Below are 22,161 nucleotides of genomic sequence, written 5' to 3'. Positions count from 1 at the left end.
AGTTTTATATAGATCGTAATTTGAGCATTTAACCAGATTTTTTTTTAATCTGTTGGTCAGTGCCAGTGCAATTGATACTGGAAGGGAAAAAAGACTCGGTGCCAATTTTTTACACATCGACGATATGCGAGGATCAGGATGCTCGAAATGTTCGCAGGTGAAATAGAAAAATAAATGCATGGGAAGAGATTCGATGTATAAATATTACGCATCAATGAAACCCGGTGAATCGAAGCCATTAGCTGTGCAGCCTCGTCAAAAGTTGTAAAACAATGTTACGGATTACACTGAAGCGTATATAATTTGGCAATGAACGTATCGGGCTTGTTACGCGATTTTGTACAAATGCCTAGAATATGAGGTAAATACCTCAAATTACCGTCTAAAATCCCGTACTTGAGTCGATTTAACGAAAGAAAGGCGGAAGCCTGTTGATTCCGCATACTGTATCTTATACCAGTGGAAGCAGCAATTATATAAGACATAAAATGCGACTGTGTGCTCCTGTTGCCGTACTTGTACCGTAACGATATTGAGTCTGTATTTGAAAGACGGCTCTGATAAACTGAAGCAACAACTACTTGATCGAGTGAACGTGTGTGCGTGCAATTTAAGGTGATAGTGGGACAAACAACCACAAGGTATATAAGTCCCCCGTAAAGAGATCCGTTGGCTAAGTTAACTGAAACTTCGCTCAGGCTTCGAGGGGTCTCGCTGCCTCTTCCCAAAAACTGACAACCATGAACAGAATCGTACGTAATAGTTAAACCAGATTCCTATAAGTTTTCCAAACTTCAATAAAATGAAATTGGAGTAACGACCCTCTCTTTTCCAAATCCATGATCTCGGTGAGCCAAATCAGTGACAAGTGTGCGGCAATTCGAATCGAAAGCAAACGATGAATAGCAACCCCCATAAAATGTGGGGGTAACTAACGCCGATCGATAGTGAAATAAGATTCGTTCAAACGCTTCGTCACAGCTGTATATGAAACGGTGACGCGTTCCTAATGCGAGGTGTATTTTGAAGGTGATTTTACTGGGGATCGCCGGATGGTGTCAGGGGTCAGGCTGGGAAATCGGAGGTCACGGTGGGCTGAGTCTAGGGGAAATTTCTGTGGGAGGTCACGGCCACGAATTGCCAGCAATTTCCCTCGACGAGTCAAGCCTTGGAGGTCACGGTGGCGGCTGGGATCTCGGAGGTGTGTTTCTGCCTCGATAGAGTAACTTTGATATATGAGACAGAGATACTTTGATGATCGAGTGTGACTCGAGCTCCCCAGAACCGATGATTTCTGGCAGCTTGTTAGCAAGACGTCAAAGATTCGTTGGCTGGGGAAATACTACCTCTCGCGGTATTATCGTACCCGCGCAAAGAGGAAACGTCGCTCGATTTGTACGCGAAATTGAACTGTCTCCGTCTTCAACAGGACATGGAGGCTGGGATTCCGGCTTTAGCATCGGAGGCGGGGGTCACGCGGGACACGGGCTTCACGTTATCCCGGTGGTCAAGGAAATTGGAGTTCCGGTGGTCAAACCGGTCGAGGTCAAGATCCCTCATCCGGTGATACAAACCGTGCCGCAACCCTATCCGGTAGCGGTTCACGTGTCCCAGCCGGTCCCGTACGAGGTAAGATCCTCGCGGAAAAAACAACTTGTTCCAAACTTTACGCGTAATTCTGTTGCAGGTGATCAAAAACGTCGTGACGAAGGTCGAAAAGAAGGTGCCAACTCCGGTGGAGAAAATTATTCCTTACAAGGTGGAAAAGCCCGTGCCGTTCAAGGTCTACAAACACGTTCCGGTGCCAGTCATCAAGCGATTCCCGATCAAAATTCCCGTATACAAAACCATCGTTCACAGTAGCAAGGGACATTGAGTGAAAAACAGTCAGTTATGTGAAAGGAAAATGCAACGCAGGTCAACAAGTTCAGCGTCAGAATACGCTTCTCCTTACACAATTAGCAAGTGTGACGTTTTACAATTCACATTTAACCGTTTCAGATTTTTCCGTCACGCATTGTTCTGTTACATGGTGTATTTAAATATTTAAACTAATGATAATCGAAGCTAGTATATTTTCATAGATGTATAAGTATTAATAACTGTACATTATTTGTTTTGTTTGAAATGATAAACCGTAAATACAAAAAAAAGTTTCCACGAGATTAATCACCTGCTGGATGCAATTTTTAAGATTTTTATCACATAACCATTACCGCATTAGTTCCTTGACCAGAAAAAAAATAGGATCGAATCAGGAAATCGCGAATTTGTAATAACTGTTTTTTGCGAGAAGCAAATGACTAACGTGGGTCGTTATCCATAAAATAGCTTGTGAAGAAAAGTAGAAAAACAAAACAAGAAGATTTTGATCGCCTTACCGCGAGTACTGCAGCTGCTTAGTTTCGCACGGCGAAAGTATTCGCGTTGTGAGCAAGAAGTGCGTTCCGAGTTAAAAAATTTCAATCTCGTCTCTCATACCTGACTCGCGCTAAGATGAAAAAAAATAATTACCTAAAAAGGTAATAAAAGCGCGCACTGACGATTAGTAAATTCTCGACTAATCGCCTTATTATTGACTCAAGTTTAAAAACTGTCGGTCCATTCTTTATTAGTACAGGCTGTATAAGAGATATAATAAACCTGTCGTTGCACAGGTGGAGTTTGCAGACAGCAAACGCGTTTTTTAGTCCTTTTAACATTCACCGTTAAATTCAATGTTATACACCAGTATATGGTGTATATATCTGGATACACAAAAAGAATGTCGCAACAACTCGTAGATTCATTTCACCGCGTGAAGAAACTCCTAGCTTTTTAAAATCACGGTAGATATATGCTGCTGTCTGCGGGGTGAAACCGTAAAGCTTCGTCGTCGTCAAGGCAAATGTCTCGGGGATAACAGAGCGTAACCGCATCACACGTCACAAATTGACCCAAACTCGATTCTCTGGCCGAAATGCCTGCATCTGGAGACAATCAATTGGTTTCCTTCTTCGCTCGATGCTGGATAATAAGATTCGGCCAGCATTCAATTATCTGCACGATTTGAGGAGTTGCTTATTTGCCCATGATTCGGCAAGAGATAAATCCACGTACAGTACAAGAGGAAGGAAAAAATCTAAGTGCACATGAAATAGCTGTTTCGCAGTTTTTTATTTATTTTTTATTTTTGCCATCTTTTTAAAGGAAGTTTTCCCAGTGAAAGTCAAAGCTACACCGGATAATGGTACGAACAATTCGAAAGGTTACTATCACCTGTTATTTACGTCATCCACACATTTGAAATACCTTCCCCATTCCAATCGCCTCAAGCTGCATTCGAATCAGTAAAAATAATTACCTATACCTAATATTGTCGGTTAGCGCAAGGCGTTCACGTACACTTTACCGGAAGTTAGCCAACGCGCTGGAATGAGCAGCACATATAAGTATGGAACTAATGGATTATGAACGGTCTGAGATTAACAACTCCGGCAATTCGTTCAACCTGCATCGCCTTTTTTCAATAGCTAACCAACCTACGGATGGAAACTGTTTTCAAACGACGATCGATTCATCATTCGTGTGATTGTATTCAAGATTAGGTATTGATATTTATAACTCGACGAAAGGGCGTTAGTTAAAAACCGCTTCAATCACTGTCAAATTACTTTCCAACTGTGCAAACATTATAATTAACGATCGTGCGCTACGTGTAAACATCGATTTTTGAATACCTATAACTTTTATTAGATCTTAAAGTGAAAAGTAGGTACTGTACTCGATATGCATGTATGGTGTGAAAAATGCTTCGTGATTCTGATTCGCTTCAGTTAATAAATTGCAACGCATCGCCAGACAGACTCTCTTACTCTGTAATTAATAACCTCCCCATCCAATTTCCAACCAGTGAAGAGTTTCACCTACGACACCCGGAAGAGTGAGCAAAGCATTTTACACGGCACAACGAACCATGCGATACATGCTTATTGTCCGATCTACCACATGCTCAGCGAGACGTCACGTACTTCCAGATGGGACGAAGGAAGAAAACTTTTTCAAACTCTGTTAAAAGCATTGGATAATTTATTGTCCGTTTTAAAAAAACCATGAAACTCGATACCAAGCACTCGAAGAAGAGTTCAGTCAATGTGATTCTACTTTTTTCGTAGGAAAAAATTATACAAATGTATCTATAGAATTAGTTTCAACGGTGATTGATTTTTGTGATACAAATTTCGTAACAATTACAAATACGAGTTTATAAGGGCCGGGAACGTCGATATTGTTTGAGCAAACTCAACAAATCACTTCCGGTGTAAAAGCGTAATACCTACTCAGCCGCGGGGAGATTTCTTTGTACCTTAGCGAGAGGCGAGTGTACGGCGTCAATAACATATTATCCTAGACCTTTCGCGTCCTTTTACTTTTCAAGTATATTGTACATATCGTTTTTTCAAATAAGGAGATCAAACGAAAGTCCAGAATTTTTCTACCAAAAGAGAGAAATGAGAAAATTGTCAATCATAATAAAGCGATATAGTTTTGGTATGTCTACATAGGTATATATAGTTTAAGATACACCGATATACTATAATTAAAATTAGTTTACAACAGCCGTTGAAATTAATTTTTGGTTCAGGTTACTTAAATTCAGTCATACCGGTAAAATTTCAAAGGTTTTGTATGCCGAATGAGAGCAGAAACAGAAAACTGTTGCTTTACAAAGTTACGATGTAAAAAAGACAGAGCTCAGCTTTGTACAATGGACTTCCTTTCAAATCGCTATCTAAGCAGCATCTGTGAGCCAGAGTCTCGAGTGTTGTAGAAAATGTGTAGGTATTGACCAATCCCCAAGTTACATGTGTCAGAACGGAAGAGGAGTGTGTGTATGTGTATATCATACCGCAGGCTTTTGGTGAAAGGTGGTAGATTCGATCCAAGTATATAAGCTGAAATCTCGCCCCCTGACGACATTCAACACTTGAATCCTTGCGTCAGCACATCCCCCGCACATTTACAAACATGAATAAAATTGTAAGCATTACGGTAGACTCGTGTCCGGATAAATATTTGATGAAAATATATTGACGGCCAAATTTCACTAACATCAATAACGCTAAAATTGAATAAATTCAAGAATTCGTTCAAATCCACGATCGTATAATGAGGAAAATGATTAAATTCTAGATTTTTACTCTGGGACTTTTGGCCCTTGCCACGGTGGTCAGCGCCAGTGGATACGAAGAAGATCACGGCAAGTCAACCTACGAAGAAAAGACAAAAACCGTGCACATTCCCATCTACAAGAAGTATGGTAAGTCTGACACCGGCTTGCATTCATTGACATGTGCAAATCGATTGCATGAAAAAAGTGTTCATCCAATTCTGTGCTAATTATCAACTTTCGGTTCTTCGTCGATCGATTAATCATTCGCACATCTTCTTTTCAACAGCCATACCAATTCCTCATCCCGTGCCGGTACAAGTGCCTCAAGAAATCAAGATCCCCATACCCCAACCGTACAATGTCCAGGTTCAGGTCCCTCATCCCTACCCCGTGGAAGTTATAAAGCACGTTGAAATTCCGGTTGAAAAGCCCGAGCCATACACCGTCGAGAAACACGTAAGCAATCGAGAACAAACAAAATAAAAAAAAAAAAATCAGAATTTCTAGAGGTAATTTGAGATTTTAATCACCTCGTGTTAACTGCAATGTTGTTATTATTTTTTTTTTCTGCATCCGGACAGGTACCCTTCGTCGTTGAAAAGCCCTACCCGGTATACGTCGAGAAGAAATTCCCCGTTCCAATTGCCAAGCCGTACCCAGTTCACGTGCCAGTTTACAAGCACGTTTTCCATCACACTTCGTCCGGTGGACACGGTAAAGGCTGGCACTAAACTTCGGCTATGTGTCAAATTATCACCATCTAAATTTCAACGCCATACAAGAAAACCGCAACTATCTTAATTTAAAAAAATCTACGTAAAAGTTGGAACGAAAACAAAAATACGTATCCTCAAATACCCCTCTGCTTGACAAAACAAGTAACTAGGCCCATTATGGCAATGCCTACAACGAGTATCGGAGAAAAACCCTCTGGAGAGAATAATACTTCGTAAATGATTATTTGAAAAAGAGTGGTAAGAAGAAGAGAAAGACAATTACCTGAGCACATTTATACTTTTACCGAGAAATAAATTGATTATATATACCCCCCCCCCCCCCCCCCTCACTCCACTGGCGTTTTCCAACCTGCGGCCGGCATCGACTAAACGTACTCAGCACCCGCACAGCCGCAGTAATTTAAAAACTATATTCATATGTAAATAGGACGAATTTGTTTATGTTATACTGTGTATTGTTGACTATTTTCGTACGTTTATTTTTTATAAGTGTTTTCCTGCTTTTTCTCTATATAAATGATTTCTAATAAAAAAAGAAAAATTTAAGTAAGCGTTTATAATGTTTATTTAAGTCCCTGTTCTATGTGTATCGACGATACGAAATGCAAGATTCAGCTCGTGTGATAAATCGTTTTCAAATTACGGGAAATTCTTCAAATTTCTCAATTCGTCATTTTAACGGGTAGCGTGGAGATCAGGATGAAATAGTTATACAGGAACTAGATTTCGATTTACCGTAACGAGTCGGAGCATATACGTAAAGGACGTTGATACCTGTATATTATGAATCTACCGCCTCGGTAGCGTGCAGAACTACTTTTACTTGCGAGACGCACTTTCACTCCAGCCTCTTTACGTTAATCTCAGTCTCATGGTTGATTTTGGAAGGGGTCTTCGATCGAGAGGAACGCCCCGCGAAGTGGTGGACGCTGTGTTGCTAACTTTGTTTTAATTATACCTACTCTTAGCAAACTCGACCAAATACTGCCTCAGCGCGAGAATTAATTTGCGCGATTGTAAAGCGTTCCAAATTCCACATTTCAGATTTTCAAAATAATCATTAATTGACCATGGAATCGCTGACCGATGAAGAATAACTTTTTATATATTATGAAAAATCTCTTATACAATATGTATTATACAAATGCGTCACGAGTGAAAAAATGTTGTGAAAGGTACTGACGTTGAATATGAGAAATATATGGATTCTGTAGAAAGGTAACATTAATCAACCAATATCGTGATGCCGCCATACTCTTTGAGAAATTCAATTTGAATTTTATTGTAGCGACAGTTTTCTGCGGGTTATTATATCTACCAGGAAACGTAGAAAACCTATCAATTACAATCGCGAACGTGGAACAGCACTCACTTTCTTTCGCCGAGTGATAGAATTGATTAACCTATTACGACAGTTTTTCGGATGGTCTATCTAGTTTGCATAAATAACACCAAATTTCTATGAAGGTATTAACACAGTATAAAACCTCTTCCGGGAAATTAAATTTTTAATTTAGTATTTAAAATAAAAAATACGTACAGCCAAGGAAGCCGCAATTTCTATACACATACGTGGAATCAGATGGGTACTGTTAATATTTTAGTGTGAAATTAAACAAGAAAAAAAAAAAACGAACATTCGATCTAATTAGATTAACGAGGTTGAAGCGGTCACGTTCAAATTAATACCTGCAACAATCCTGCACCAATTTGGAATATTTCTAGCAGTACCGTTCAATCCCCAATATCGGAATGAAATCATAATAACATGGAACAGCCTCCGAGAGAAGGGAGAAAGTAGCGGCAGTATATAAATGATGGCCGTGACTTTGAAAGCATCAAAGCATCGCGGACCGAAGCGAAGTGCAATAAGGTTCCTCGTGTAATCGAAACACACCACACACACCTGATCCGACATCAGGACCATGAAGATTTTTGTAAGTAGTAACTGCACGTAGCTCCGGCGCGTGAAAGAGAGAGAGAAAAATTTAGTTTCGCTTTTATTTTTATTTACTTTTTTTTTTTTTTTTTTTTTACTTATTCCCAACTCAAAACTCAAAACCGGTAAATGAATTTTGGAGTGAGAAAAAGGAGGGTGATCATCATTTGTCTGGTTGAATTTAGATATTGGCAACGATAGTGGGGCTAGCTTCGGCCAGTCATTACGGCGAAGAAGAACATGGGCACGGCGGAACGACGTACCACGAAACCTCGAAACCAGTCGAGATACCGATATACAAAAAATATGCCATCCCAATACCGCATCCGGTGCCAGTCGCCGTTCCCCAGCACATCAAAGTCCCGATTCCGCAGCCTTACCAAGTCCAAGTGCAGGTTCCGCACCCAGTTCCCGTTGAAGTTATCAAGCACGTTGAAATACCGGTAGAAAAACCGGAGCCTTACGTCGTGGAAAAGAAGGTAACACATCGCCAATTGTAATTCTCAAAAATGACTAACACACCAAAGTCAATTCCGTTCTCCTTTCTAACGATCGTGAGAGTCCGCAGATCGCTCAGTATTTATACCCATTATAAACAGCAGTGATCATATCCGGGCGTAAGTAGTAACGTAGGCGATATGGTCAGACGGACAATCGAGCCGCACGCATGATTCAGTCTGCGATACAAGCGAGTACTGGACTAGATTTTTTTACTTCCTTTTCTTGTTCTCTCTGAAATTCACGAGTAAAAAATTGTCTTTCAGGTCCCGTACGTTGTTGAAAAACCGTATCCTGTCACCGTGGAAAAACATTTCCCGGTACCAATCCCGAAGCCGTACGCCGTCCACGTACCGGTATACAAGCACGTCTTCCATCACCAAAGCAGCAAAGGACACGGAGGCTGGAAGCACTGATCCGCGCGCAGATTTACGTTCAACGATCGACGCTAATTGCCAAAAAGAAAGAGAAAGAAGAAAAAAAAATCACGTGGTACCCGATCTTGGAATCGCAATTAAATACTCATACTGTACATACATTTTCTTGTTGTTAATGTTTTCGTTGTTCTCGTTATGTTTTTAGAATAAATCATTTTTTTCTATACGATTTATAACGAGCTGATTTCAATCCACGCGCATTTCCTTCTGATCACTCCCAAACATACGAATGAACCAAGTCATTTAACGAACCAGATATACTTATAACGCAATCAAGCCTACTGTTATAGGTCGCACAATTATTCTTGTACTTTTCTATTTGTTTTCCAAGTCGCATAAGTAAACGGCGGCAACATATCTACGACGCTATGACACTAATGTGAAACTGCAAGGAAACGTATATGGGCTTGACCAGTACACGAATCGTGTTCAGGAAATACCTACATACACGTCGTCGCGGCGTATGACACGTTGCGTCAGATGTTGGGGCAACTTTTTGCTCTGGATAAGGGAATTCCGTGAGATTTCATTCGACTAGTACCACGCCTGCTGACCAACGCGCAAGTTTATAAAATAACGAGACGCGTATCTTAAGCTCCTAGTCCAGCTCTTCGTCTCGTCTATCTTTTAAACCATCGCTCGTCTCAAGTTTCCATTCCATTCGACAGCCATGTTTAGGCTACTGGTAAGAGCGAATCTCTTGAAGATTTTTCGTTTACTCTCATCAGCGTTCGCAATTATACACCCGGGATATAACCGCTTGGACTGAAAGTTGCTAAGAAAAAATTTAAATAATCTAGTAAAAAGCATATCGTTACCCCCAATTTAGTATAGAAGAAATATAAGTATATATTTTTTTTCAATAAAGCGTTCTCTTTCATTCGCGATAGATCATGTGCCTTCTGGGGCTTTCGGGGATCTTCTTCGAGAGACTCGGAGCCCGAGGTTCACCGGAGATGATGTCTAACACGAAGGAAGAGACGGAGAGGATGAGTTTGAAACTGAAACGATACCTCAACCACGGAGTATCATCGCCGTGTTCCTTACCCCCTGCATCTGGAGTTTCCACCCACCACGTACCGCAAACGTATCACAGTCCTTTGATAATTCCGACTTATCACCAGACGCCGAAGGTAGTAACAGCGGAATACCAAAAACCAGTGATTCCGAAAATGATCTACCAGACGATTCAGAGACCAGCAGTACATCACGAAGCGTACAACGTTGAAGCCAAACACCAGGTTCAGTACATCCAACAGCCGATTTACGCTCCGACTGTAAAAGAGCAGCCGATTTCTTACGTGAAGCCGATTCAGCATATTCAGCCAGTGCAGCTTATTCACCCGGTAAAAACGCCGCTTGTCAAAGAGATTCCATGCGAAGATAGTAAGCATTTGGGAATGTTCGTTGTTCCCAGTAAACCGATGGTCAAACCGCCGATGCAAACGCAGTCCTATTACCCGAAGCAGGTGTTCCAACAGATCTCTTACCTGCCTCCAAAACACCTGACACAACCTAAACCGATCTATTTCACCCCAGCTCACACGAACAAGCAAGCCAGCCCGGGTATTGTTTATAAAACAGCCCAACAACCAATCGTCAAGGTTTCTGCAGCAGCGTCGCCGCATGCTGACTGCGAGAAAATGCATCAACCTCGGATTTCGTACGTAAATATACATCAACCAATCGTGCAGAATGCTCACCAGCCAATGCTTCAATACGCTCCAAACTATCATAAGCCGATGCTGCATTACGTGCAGAAAATACATCAACCGGTGCACCAGTCGATGGTTAATTACGTTCAAAAGATCCATCAACCCGTGGTTCACGTGGCGCCGAAAATCCATCAGCCAATTGTACACCAACCGATAGTTCACATTCCGGTAAAAATTCATCAACCTGCGGTGCAGAATGCGGTTGTTCACTACGCGCAACATCATGTATCACCTGTTACGCCACGAGTTGATTACGCGGTCGGAGGACATTATCAGTCAAGAATCGTCAATGTTAATCAACCTTGCCATAAATGAACCAGTACAACGGGCTTTATACATTCGGTTTTCTTCGAGCAACATTAATTGAAGGCGAATTAACACGTAGTCTAAATATGGGCTGTTTGCTAATTGTAATTTTTGCAATGAAATCAATATTGGATAATGTACACGTAATTCAACTAATAAAAAGATATTTACACATAGAAAACTTTCTCACCCTGAATATTGTTCCTATTTCGAAGTAGGTATACATGCAAGAAATTACAAATGGGTCAAGAACGCCAAAATAAAGGATGAGTTTTCACGGTATTTCTAGGTGCGAATCAAGATCGTACGCAAGATAGCGCAATCGTTGCGTTAAATCGTTGAGAGTGTATAACGAAGGTAAGTATCCGATTGCGGAGCAAAGTATCCGTCATTAATTATACATGACGTATATACCCACATACGTGAAACAAGCGCTCTTTCACAACGTTTGATAATAATTTAGCCGGTGAACTCTCGCGGCAATCTTGCGAAAGGTTTTCAGTTTTAATTGTTTCAAAGAAATGAATTAAACGGCGAAAAATAAGTCACTTTGAACGCTTAAACACGAATGCGAGTCCTTGTGTTTGTTACTCGTCTGTTCAAATTATTTTACAACACGTTAAAACCTGTCCATTTTTCAAACTCGAAGTTGCCTCAACGAAGCAAGCTTCGGGCAAACGCTTTGAGTAGTTGACAATAACAAAAAAAATTCTCTTCGAATTTACCAGAATCTATACTATGATATTATTCACAAGGTCTTTTGTACGCACTGCGAGTGATCCCAATTTGCGTAAAATATTATGCAAGGGGCCCATTCTACGGTATGTTTCCCATAGGCGTGCGGATAGAGCAACGATTTCACGACTCGAGTAACATAGAAATACACTTGGTGTAAGGTAGGTACATACGTTTCGTTCCCATGGTGTTACGAAATTTCCTAACAAACAGACTGCATAAAACGGCTCGTTACGGGAAGATTTTTCTCAGTAGAAGAAATATATTCGCAAAGTTATCATCGCGGGGTAAAATTACTGCAGCTGCATCGTTATGAAATTATTAGTGAGTGATTGTCCGTAAATTTATAAGACAAGTCATAATTACTATCAGTCGTACATGTTTACAAAGGCAAGGTTGTAAAAACTAGAAGCATGTTCGCATTGATATTATACCTTTCAGTTGTGCACGATGATGATGATGATGATGATCGCTGCTTCGAGGGCCGGTAGAATTATCCGAAGTATCGATGATCACACCTTGCAGGAGAATAACTTTCCGAACTTGCACACGGTTAATCACGGCCACGGTGCGACTAGCTACCAAAATGTAAACATAGAAAATCAGCACAAGCCTCACACTGCGACACAACATATTCACGGTAAGAAATTTGGACAGATCCGGATCCGACCGCACACAAAATAAGACTGAAACCGGCTCGATTCCGCGCAGAGCGATAACGCGCCGTAAACTCGAACTTGATCGTGTTTACTACAAACACAGTGCGGGATGACTTTGAATCTACGTCCGTAACGCAAGTTTGCTTGTTATTGTTTCATTTTCTATTTAGAATTCCAGTATCAAGTTTCGCCTACAAAACCAGCGCCGTTTGTGATCGTTGACGGTACTAACGACCTTCTATTCGCTTCTGACAATGGTAAGAGACGATACAAATGTCCGAGTTATAGTTAACTTGAAATAAAATTGATTTAAATTACCAATGACAAAATATACACGGAATCGTGAAAATTATTGGTGAAAATATTTTACAGATCCGTACACGTCAAATAATATTGAGCACGTTGAAATCAACAGTATCGCAGAACCGTTCGCATACTACGATCACTACGATTTCGACTACGATTACGGACTTCATTGAATCGTAATAGTAAGAATAATCGAAAATTCCCAATATTCGAATACGCACAATACGACGTAAATTTTATTATTATATCTTCTTTTGTAACATTATATAAAACTGTTTTGATGACATACAAATTCAGATAACGCAGTTATCCCCGTGACTTTCTATACAAATAGAAACGTTCATTATCTACGTCTAAGATACAATTATTGCGTATAAAAAGTTTTTCTTATTCATTTTTTTCTGTCTGTATTTTTATTGAAAAATGTTCTTTCACGTTACAATTTCAGTGTACTCTTCGACTATTTGAATAATGTTCGTCCCTTTATTTTTTTTTGCATGTTTTCCAATATTTTTTTCTTTTTCGTGTTTTCAACAGTACAAAAATTGCATTTTTACAAGTTGTCCAGCTTATTTGACTAATTTTGCAGAAGTGCGTTTGCGACTGTTCACTTGTTGCACATCATTATATCCATGTGTACTTAAATAAGTGATAGATACAGATAGTTATTTATTCATTTATATTTAATAAAAATTTAGATGTTCGCACAAAAATTCGATCAATTAACTGAAGTTGCTCTGTTTGAAAATAAAATCTGTAGATGTATAGGTATGTATTATTGTAAGGTATAGAATTACAAATGTCCGGTCGAAAACGCCACATTCTAAAGTACGACTTATCTTTGGGGCATTCCATGCCAACTCAATTGCCATACCATCGAAATTGCCATTTTTAATTTGGTCCTAATTTTTTCATCTCCGTGAAAAAGAGGTACATGATTTCTTTCCAATTTTTTTATCCAGCCGTTCACGGGATGTGAATTTTTCAAAATTTAAAATTCTTTTGAACTGCATATAACTTTTTCAAAAATGCATCAATTTCAATGTTATTTTCTCAAATTGTGTGTTTTTCAATGAAGTTGTCAATAATTTGATGCAAAATATATCAAAAAATTATTCACCACATTTTTTCCACTCATATATTAAAATCTGATTTTGAACATTGTTTGTACCCTTCACTGTTTTTTTTAACTTCTCAAAAAAACGACTTATTTCGCAAATTTTCGGCCTGATCCCGTCGTGGGTAAACGATTATTTCTATTTTTGAGAATTTTTTAAAATTATCGAAATTTGAAAAAAACAACCAATATGATATGACTTACAATTAGTATGATACAAATATGATTTTTAATGTCTTATAAAATAAAATATCAATAAAAAATTACAAATGAATGTAATCGGAAATCATGAAAATAATAAATCTGTAAAGGGACAAAATTTTTATTCTTAAATATTTTTGTCTTAATTTTTTTTGTCGTTTAAATATTTTTAAATGAGTGATTTTCGTTTGAGCTAGAGATCACTCTCGTCGTTAGAGATCCATCTGTATTTGGAATGACGCAATGAAATTTTTGAGTGCCTGTTATAGTTTTAGCCTTTGCATATAGTGCTGCTGCACGAGCTAGTCTTCTTCTTCAGTTGCCATTCAATGAACAAATTTCAACCTCGCAAGAATTATACGAATGGGCTATAAAAAGAGCTAATTTACTTAAACTTAAAGCATCGAACTTAAGCTTTCAACAATTGAAAATTATGAAAAACAACCGACGCTCTCAATATTCGATATTCAAAGGCTGAAACTCTGACAATGAGAGTGAATTCTAGCTTAAACAAAAGTAACTGAAGTAAAATATTTAAACGACAACAAAAGTAAGACAAAAATATTTAAGAATAAAATTTTTCTTCTTAATACCGGTTTATTATTTTCATGATTTTCGATTACCTCCGTTTGTAATTTTTTATTGATATTTTATTTGATGAGATATTAAAAATCATGCTTACATCATAAAATTGTAAGTCTTTTCATATTAGGTTTTTCTTTTCAAATTTAGATAATTTTAAGAAATTCTGAAAAAATAGAAAGAAATTTTGGGCATTCGAGAAAACAACATCTCATATTTTGAAAAATTCACAACTCGTGAACAGGTGAATAAAAAAATTCGAAGAAAATCATGGAGCTCTTTTTCACAGAGTGCAAAAAGATTTAAGACATTAGGACCAAATTAAAAATGTCAATTCTGATGGTAGGTTGAGTTCGCATGGAATGCTCCATACATATATTGTATATATATAATATATGTGGTGGTATGTATACTGTATATATCTGCGTGGATATATGTATATGCATGTGTAATAATTCATTTCAATACAATAATAATAATATTAATAATAGTAGTAAGAATAATAATGGTCGCCATTTATGTAAATGATTGAGAACACTATCGAAATGAGACAAAATCATTGCTCGTAATATATTTTAGGCGGCTACGCAACTAAGCACTTTTCTTCCGTGCATTACACGTGATCTAGGATCATTAATCTAACTCGTGGTTATGATATCGTTGAACGAAGACTGTTTAATAATATTAATAAAAATAATAATATTAATGATAATGATAATAATAATTATAATTATAAAATTTACAAATATTAAGTGAAAATATCCGACCAGTCAGCAGTGTGGTATCATTTCATATACTTTTTTTCTTTTTTTGCAAATAAAGTCTCTCACATTCTCTGTTTAGTTAGGTCCTGCCTTCATAGATTAGTGTTTTTTTTTTGTCGATTACTTATACAATGACATAATTAATTGCAGAAATAGCATAGGAGCAGTCTTCTTCTTTTTTTTTTTTTTAATATATTTTCTTCTATTCTCTCATGTTTACAGTATAATAATAATAATATGTATTGTATACAAGACGTCTCGTTCAAAATGTAGGATGCACAGTTTCATGATAAAGGAGAAGAAAAAAAAAATAATAATAACAATGTAGTTAGCTGATAGAACGTATCGTTTGACTAGCTTTAAATCATCTCAGAACTCGTAAATATTACAAGTACGTGTATTCGTGCATGTATTGTAGTATGTGTGGGGTTGCATATGTATACATGTAATGAGCCCGTTTAGTGTCATCGAATTTCTTGATAAAAAAAAAGATTTGCAATAATTATATTAATGATAGTTTAAAAGAACCAAACGAACAAACTGAGTGTAAAAATTAAATATTTCATTCTAATTTTCCTATCTCAAATGCTTAAGTGTACTCCAGAAAATTGCTCGGCATAGCTCTGCCAATAACTATTCTCACAGCACTGCAGACCAATTTTATCGCAGTACGTAGCGACCAAACATTATTTTTACTTTTAGCTATTGTTTTTCACCATAACCAAGTGAGAGAAAATTACCTACAGTTTACAATTATTCTAAAAACTTCAATTCGCTACGTACTCAGCAACATCCTAACGACTCTTCTGTGTACTCTCCTTCATTTGTGCACTAGTCTTTATAAGGAGATAGCTTTTGTTACATGTCAATGGTATCGACAACATCATACTTGTCAAATAATTTTTTTTTTTCAAGTTTCTTTTTTGTTTTTTTTTTTTTTTTTCAATTTTTTTCTGTACTTGTTTTCGTCCACTAATATATAAAATTCATTCAATGCAGCCCACGGATAGGCGTGTTGCAGGTAATGTCAATGTCAGTAGTGTGTTATACACTTAGATTTCAACCCACCCATCAATCATTATCAGACGAATGACGTTATAGAAACGTAAATCATGCACAGATATAGGTGCTAATTATCCATTAACAAAGCTGTACCAACAATTACCACGTAACCTTACGTTGATTAATATATAATAGAATATAATGTTTCAATCAATTAGTCTAAATTATAAGATTACTTCCTTTCTCTCTAATTCTTTTAATTATTTTGACAGGTTTTTCCTTCCGCAGTCTTCCAATTGTTTCATTCACGCGTACGTAGGACGTTAAAGAAAGAGAAGTCTCGCTTAGTCAGGATATAAGTTTTTTTTTTTTTGTTTTTTTTTTTTTCATTTTATGCTTAGCTACCGAAACGCGTGAAATTGTCAGTCTTTCGTTTTTTTTTTTTTTTTTTTTTTTTAATCGTAGTGAATGATTCAATCAACTAATTAGTCAATTAATTATTTACTCATCGATTTACTTAATTAAGAATAACGTTAGTAGATTTTGTTTGGATGAAAACATCGTTAAGATATCGTCGCGAAACGCCGTCTGTTTTATTATCATTAGATGATTATTGAATTTAAAAAACAAGAAATAAAAATATTCTTTTTATACTCACAACTAGAATCAGAAGCGACAGATTTTAAGCATAAAAGCTAGACTGCATTGCAGTGTATCCCCTAATTTCCAGGTATTTCAAAATGTATTTTCTTAATGTTCTAGATTGAGTCAATGATTATTAGTCTAAACCTTTTATCGTTGGATAGCATTTGTCACATATATTGCTACTAACTATTCATCACTATATAAAGTTTCACATGTCAATTTGGATTGTTGTCCTTATCTAAGAGTTTATAAAAAAAATTCATCAATTAATTTTCAGCATAAAATCAAGCCTAAAGCGTCAAATATGACAAACACTATCATCGAGATGCAAATGACATGATTCTTTGGACATGCCAGCAATCTAGCTTCACAGTCTCATTCCACATAATATAAAATTGTGTGTTTCTTCAAAGAAGTTGAAAACACAGTACTTAACATAATGCTGCTAATATTCTACCGACAGTCCGACTGAAAAAAATGGGGACTTGCACATTATGGTGCAGATTATTAGGGCTTCAAGTATCAAATTCTACAAACACAAATAATAAAAGTTAAAATCAGTCCGTTGATTAAAATGAATTGCATCACGCAATCGCCTAATGCTTTTCAGCGCTTAAAATCAGAAGATTCCATTTCCCGAAATGGATAACACAAAACAATATTGCAATATAACGCACAGCTGATTTTTGTATTTTACAATTCTTTTTTTTTCATTTTCATTATTAACATGCATATAGATGTATATATGTATGCACATATATTTGTACTATATACATACATATATACACATATGCCGTTATTATATACGTCTATATAGTTTACAGTAAATAGATAGTAAGGGAAAGAATCTATCTTTCTAATAGCATTTGGCTTGCCAAATTCTGTCGATTCGTAAATAATACAATTACAGTGTAATAAAAATATGATTTACAAATAATGATGAAAACCCGTTCACTGTTTAAGGAAAAAAAATTGCGATTCCAACAATTTCTGTCACAAATTTTGGACATTTGTACAATTATCATATTTGAGTGGGCCAGTACGCGTCCGTTCGTGCGTGCTTATTAATTAACTCTAGCAACTATTTTGATCAGTCAGTTCAATATTACTTTATGAAATGAGCTACCAAAGTAAGACACCGCATCATTAGTTAATAGATTAAACCGTAATACTAATTAACTACGTTATAGTAATAATCAATCATAATATAGACTTACTACTTTTGCGATGATGATAATTACGGACTAGGCCTCACCGAAACCGCCGATGGCTTGCTCAGTCATTCGCAGGCAGAGAGATTCAAGGCGCGAATTTATTTCAGGATCTGTTGTCTCCGATGGACTCATTGAGTGGCTCAGAAAATTATCTCTTGGAGCGCTGTACGTGCGTTGTAAACTTTTTTGCAGCTGCTAAAATTTACAAACAAGTTGAACAAATTTTGGTCTCTACTATTACATTTTATGCTAGACAAGTCTTCCTTCGAACAAAATGAATAAATTCCTTACCTCCAAACTGGTTTCCTGTAAGCTAGGTCTTTTCTCAGCAACATGCAGCGGATGCAAACTGTTTTGAGTCTGAGTAAGACTCTGATTTTGATTGTTCTGAAGGTACGGAGTTGAAATGCTGTTTCTATGTGGACTCAATGCAAACGTGTTGCCGTGTGCATGACCATTGTTAACATGGGCCAAATTCAGACTCGGCTTTCTATTGTGCGGATTATGCTGCGAAGGATTACAATATCTTCTGTTGTAGCCATAGTTATGCTGCCACCTGTTGGTTGGAACGCAATAATATGTATTACGTGTGGATGAAAATTCATGATAAAAATATACAAAATAAGAAAGAGCCCTCAAGTTAATTGTTTACTTAACCCATACTTACTTGGGAGTGGGTCTGGGATTTCCAAGTCTATTGCGCCACTGCTGAATTTTTTCTTTTTGATTAGGAGTAAAAGAGTCGTGCTGCAAGACCTTCTCCAGAACAGTAACACAGTTTAGCAGTATCCCTTCATCCATGCTTTCTAAAGCCAAACGACTGCACACTGCGAGCAGAAAATATAAAAATTTCGTTACGCTATAAATTAACATACCTGAGACTTTTTTTAATAAACATATCCGCCAAGTATACGTACGTTTACCCATAACTTTGGTGAACTGTGCCGGAATATCTGAGGGATCATTTTCTTGACTGGGTTTCATGGGCGTGGCTATAATAACTTTCAATTCATCCAATGCATTAGCAATTATGCCTTGCCCCTGGGAGAAGGAAGCTTGTTGGTTAGACTCCCGATTTGGTTGAAGTAAATCTCGTTCCAGTGCTAACAGAGTTGGGTGGCGTTGCTGTAACTTGGCAATGGATAGTGCCAACTTATGTCTGGCACCCTTAGTCACACCTTGCTCGGCCAATCGTTCCTCAGTGAGCTCCAGCATCTCCTCATAACTCAAAGTGGTAAATAAGTAACTGTACTTGTGTAGTCTCAACGTTTTCAACCAAGCAGCTACATCTAATATGATACGGAGAAGAAATAACAGTATTAATTGACATCCGCAAAAAATTAAATCTGCTATACACATGGAAAAGGAATGAGGCAAACACACCTTTCATACCACTGGCCACTGTTCGTGTAGATGCTTCGTCTAAACGGCCTTCACTGCCGCTACTAGCACAAGAACTTTGGGGGCTGAGAGGACCTAATCCAAGTAAACTTCCTGTAGAAAAGAACAAAGAAAATTCGGTTTTTATTAAATACGTTCCGAATTTCGAACCACCTGCTTGGCCACAACAAACGAAACCACAGTAGCCTTAATAGATATACATCGCGACGAATTACCAGCATGTTCGCCAGACACGCTGAAACTGCGTGGCTTGTGCCTGTTCATGGTAGTTGTATTATTCGAACGATCAACCACATCTAGATGATGAGCAGCAATTGGTGGTGTAAGACTATTTGAGCGACGTTGTCTAGCGACAGGAGATGGATACTGTAGATTGAACGTAGATGTTGGATGAGTACCAAATATGTTAGATGATTCGTTCTGCTGTTGCTGTTGTTGGTGCTGGTGCTGCTTTGCGGTACGTGGCCAAATGTTATCCCATCTATAAACACAGAAGAAACTACTTGAAATACCTTTCAAAGATCACAATTTTTACCATTTATTTCTCTAAGGATGCAAAAGTAAGTGAGATTGTTCACGTGACTGACCTGGGAGTTGTCGTGGTGTATTCTTCGAGGCTGTGAATAGGGGGTGTGCCACTGATACGTTCTTCAAGGTGCCTCAACCACTGGGTTAGCGACCGCCTATCTTGACTTGTTATTGCTGGATGAATCAAGGTGTAACTGAGGAGCTGTTGAGTCTGCTCCGTGTATTGTCCAGTGCTGACACAGTGACTTACCAGCTCTGGTATAGCGACTAAGTAACACTGCTTGCACTCTGAATTTCCGGGACGCAGCAACGGAAGATGAGTCAAAAGTTGATTAATAGCAGTCTCTGTTGTTTCAGACAGCAAAGAATTGATGAACCCTGTAATAAAGCAATACAAAAAATGTTAATGGAAAATAGTAAATATACCAACATAATCATTTCAAAGTAAACACCTAAATCTGATCGATTTTAATTCTATTTTAAAACTGAAAAATATAAATCTTTGTAGCAAGGATCATTTACCAGGACTGTTTGCATTGAGCTCTTGCGAATTTAGCTCGGAAACAGAATGGAGCGAATGTTGCACAGCTTGGGCCAAGAATCTCGCTTGCACAGCTGGTATGCGACGCAATAAAGCGTAGAGAACAACTGTCTGCTCGCATTCATTCCATTGAGAAAAAACGCGTGTCAGCTCTCCAACCTGTTCGCAAAATAGGGCGCCTGGAGACCACTTCATTATGCCCCCCACTTTGTGTAAGTCTTGCCCGATGATAACGAGCAAAAATTAATGATGCGTCTGTATCTATGTACGCATATACTGATGTCGAATTATATTAGTATTTATATTTGTATTTCCTCAGGCTTTGGAAGCCGCTTGATAGCTCAATTCCTAGAACTATTTGATCAATATGCCGTGCCAGGATCTGAAAAATAAACAAGAAATACAAATTAAAATTCATATTTCAAGAGTAATAACATATTTCGACGTGCAAAAAGTAGGGGTCATCAGTATTATTTATAAATGTGAATGTAATATTGAAGCAGATGCTACATAATGACTTTATTATCTGCTAAAAATTATCTACTGATAAAAATCAGGTAACATCTTTATAAGTTACCTTATTTGTGACATTTTTTTTTGTTATGTTTGAAGGTAATTTGTATTCTGAGAGAGAAAACTCATTCATCTGTCTGTCAGTGAAATTTCATGAAAACAGTTTTTCTATATCGTTTTAATAATATTATTAATTGCATTTACTGATATACTTGCGTCGCAATCACGAGAAAAAACATTTCAAAATGATTAAGAAAAATAAAGGAAGGAGAGGGATATTTTGGAAAAAATAATAATCGAATGATATTTCACCAAACATTCTTTCCTGACTTTCGATAAAGACGAGAAATATCGAATAACGCTATTCGTACACAGAACTGCAGTAAGAGATTCTGGTTAACCTCAACAAATACATATACACGTACATGCATCGATAAAAATGTGCTGAGGTCAAGTTTGTTTACCCCGTATATTTATAGCCTTCCATTCTAGGAGTGTAATGGCATCAGAAATTTACGCACCGTGGCCGTAGTGCGATAAGAGAGGTTTATCAACTTTCTCTTCGAAATATGTATGAAAAATGGTAGAAGAAATTCTTTGAAATATCGTAAAATAGATAAAGCACGAACGCGTCTGGGGAATAAGATCGTATTTCGAGATTCTCCGGGCGTTGAATTTATGTTGTAGATACGCAGAGGGAAGATAAAAAAAAAAAGAGAGGACGAAGAAAAACGAGAAAGAGAAAAAAAGACAAACATTACAGGACGGTATTATTAGATAAAATAATCCGCTAGCTAATAACAAAATCAACAATAATTATTATCCACTGAAGATATACGTATTAAAAACAAGGATATACTAATCATTGTTATACGTAGAAAGAATTTACTGATTTTCATCAGACTGTTTTCTGATTCGGCCATTAACGCGATGGAAACATCATTTTACGGAATACCAGCTTTGTTACTTACTAATATCTTAGCCTATGGAATGCAATATGAAAGTTTACCGTCTCCCAAGTAACGAGGATAACTGATTTCACGATTAATTACAGAAAATTCTCACGAAAATAAGGTATTACAACATTTTAGGCGTTTTTTGTGTCTGCCGACTGGCCTACGTGACCGCACTAAGCAATTGATAACTTTAGGGCAGCCATCTTCTCGTTT

General features: G+C 37.5%; 4 protein-coding genes across 7 annotated transcripts; 3 read left to right on the top strand and 1 right to left on the bottom strand.

Moving 5' to 3' along the window:
• The first annotated feature begins 596 nt into the window (after positions 1 to 596).
• On the top strand, positions 597 to 6,435 carry LOC107218304. The gene is made up of 7 exons (XM_015656138.2): positions 597 to 752; positions 1,030 to 1,201; positions 1,430 to 1,815; positions 4,984 to 5,019; positions 5,173 to 5,299; positions 5,439 to 5,608; positions 5,734 to 6,435. Exons 1-7 carry the CDS (start codon positions 741 to 743, stop codon positions 5,881 to 5,883), a joined length of 1,053 nt encoding a protein of 350 aa, XP_015511624.2. The 5' UTR covers positions 597 to 740; the 3' UTR covers positions 5,884 to 6,435.
• Positions 6,436 to 7,699: 1,264 nt separating this feature from the next.
• LOC107218218 (mantle protein) lies at positions 7,700 to 8,932 on the top strand. The gene is made up of 3 exons (XM_015656026.2): positions 7,700 to 7,826; positions 8,014 to 8,307; positions 8,593 to 8,932. The coding sequence occupies exons 1-3, from the start codon at positions 7,815 to 7,817 to the stop codon at positions 8,740 to 8,742; spliced, it is 456 nt and encodes a 151-aa protein (XP_015511512.1). The 5' UTR covers positions 7,700 to 7,814; the 3' UTR covers positions 8,743 to 8,932.
• A 2,722-nt stretch (positions 8,933 to 11,654) lies between these two features.
• LOC124295190 lies at positions 11,655 to 13,767 on the top strand. The gene is made up of 4 exons (XM_046744199.1): positions 11,655 to 11,843; positions 11,961 to 12,159; positions 12,349 to 12,435; positions 12,551 to 13,767. The coding sequence occupies exons 1-4, from the start codon at positions 11,832 to 11,834 to the stop codon at positions 12,655 to 12,657; spliced, it is 405 nt and encodes a 134-aa protein (XP_046600155.1). The 5' UTR covers positions 11,655 to 11,831; the 3' UTR covers positions 12,658 to 13,767.
• Positions 13,768 to 16,583: 2,816 nt separating this feature from the next.
• Positions 16,584 to 22,145, bottom strand: LOC107218264 (protein Smaug homolog 1). 4 transcript variants are annotated; one of them, XM_046744192.1, is made up of 9 exons: positions 22,002 to 22,145; positions 20,461 to 20,861; positions 19,998 to 20,316; positions 19,626 to 19,891; positions 19,393 to 19,503; positions 18,927 to 19,298; positions 18,677 to 18,836; positions 18,301 to 18,565; positions 16,584 to 18,201 (listed from the first exon to the last, which is right to left on the bottom strand). In XM_046744192.1, exons 2-9 carry the CDS (start codon positions 20,672 to 20,674, stop codon positions 18,040 to 18,042), a joined length of 1,869 nt encoding a protein of 622 aa, XP_046600148.1. In that variant the 5' UTR covers positions 20,675 to 20,861; positions 22,002 to 22,145; the 3' UTR covers positions 16,584 to 18,039. The 4 variants fall into 4 exon arrangements, with proteins under 4 accessions (XP_046600148.1, XP_046600149.1, XP_015511576.1 ...); XM_046744193.1 differs by having other exon boundaries at positions 16,584 to 18,204; positions 19,402 to 19,503; XM_015656090.2 differs by having other exon boundaries at positions 16,584 to 18,204; positions 22,002 to 22,144.
• Positions 22,146 to 22,161: the final 16 nt, after the last annotated feature.

The sequence above is a fragment of the Neodiprion lecontei genome, chromosome 6, assembly GCF_021901455.1.
Source record: "Neodiprion lecontei isolate iyNeoLeco1 chromosome 6, iyNeoLeco1.1, whole genome shotgun sequence".
Taxonomy (NCBI): Eukaryota; Metazoa; Arthropoda; class Insecta; order Hymenoptera; family Diprionidae; genus Neodiprion; species Neodiprion lecontei.
Note: the sequence above shows the minus strand (reverse complement) of the source record. Positions and strands in the feature narration are given on the sequence as shown.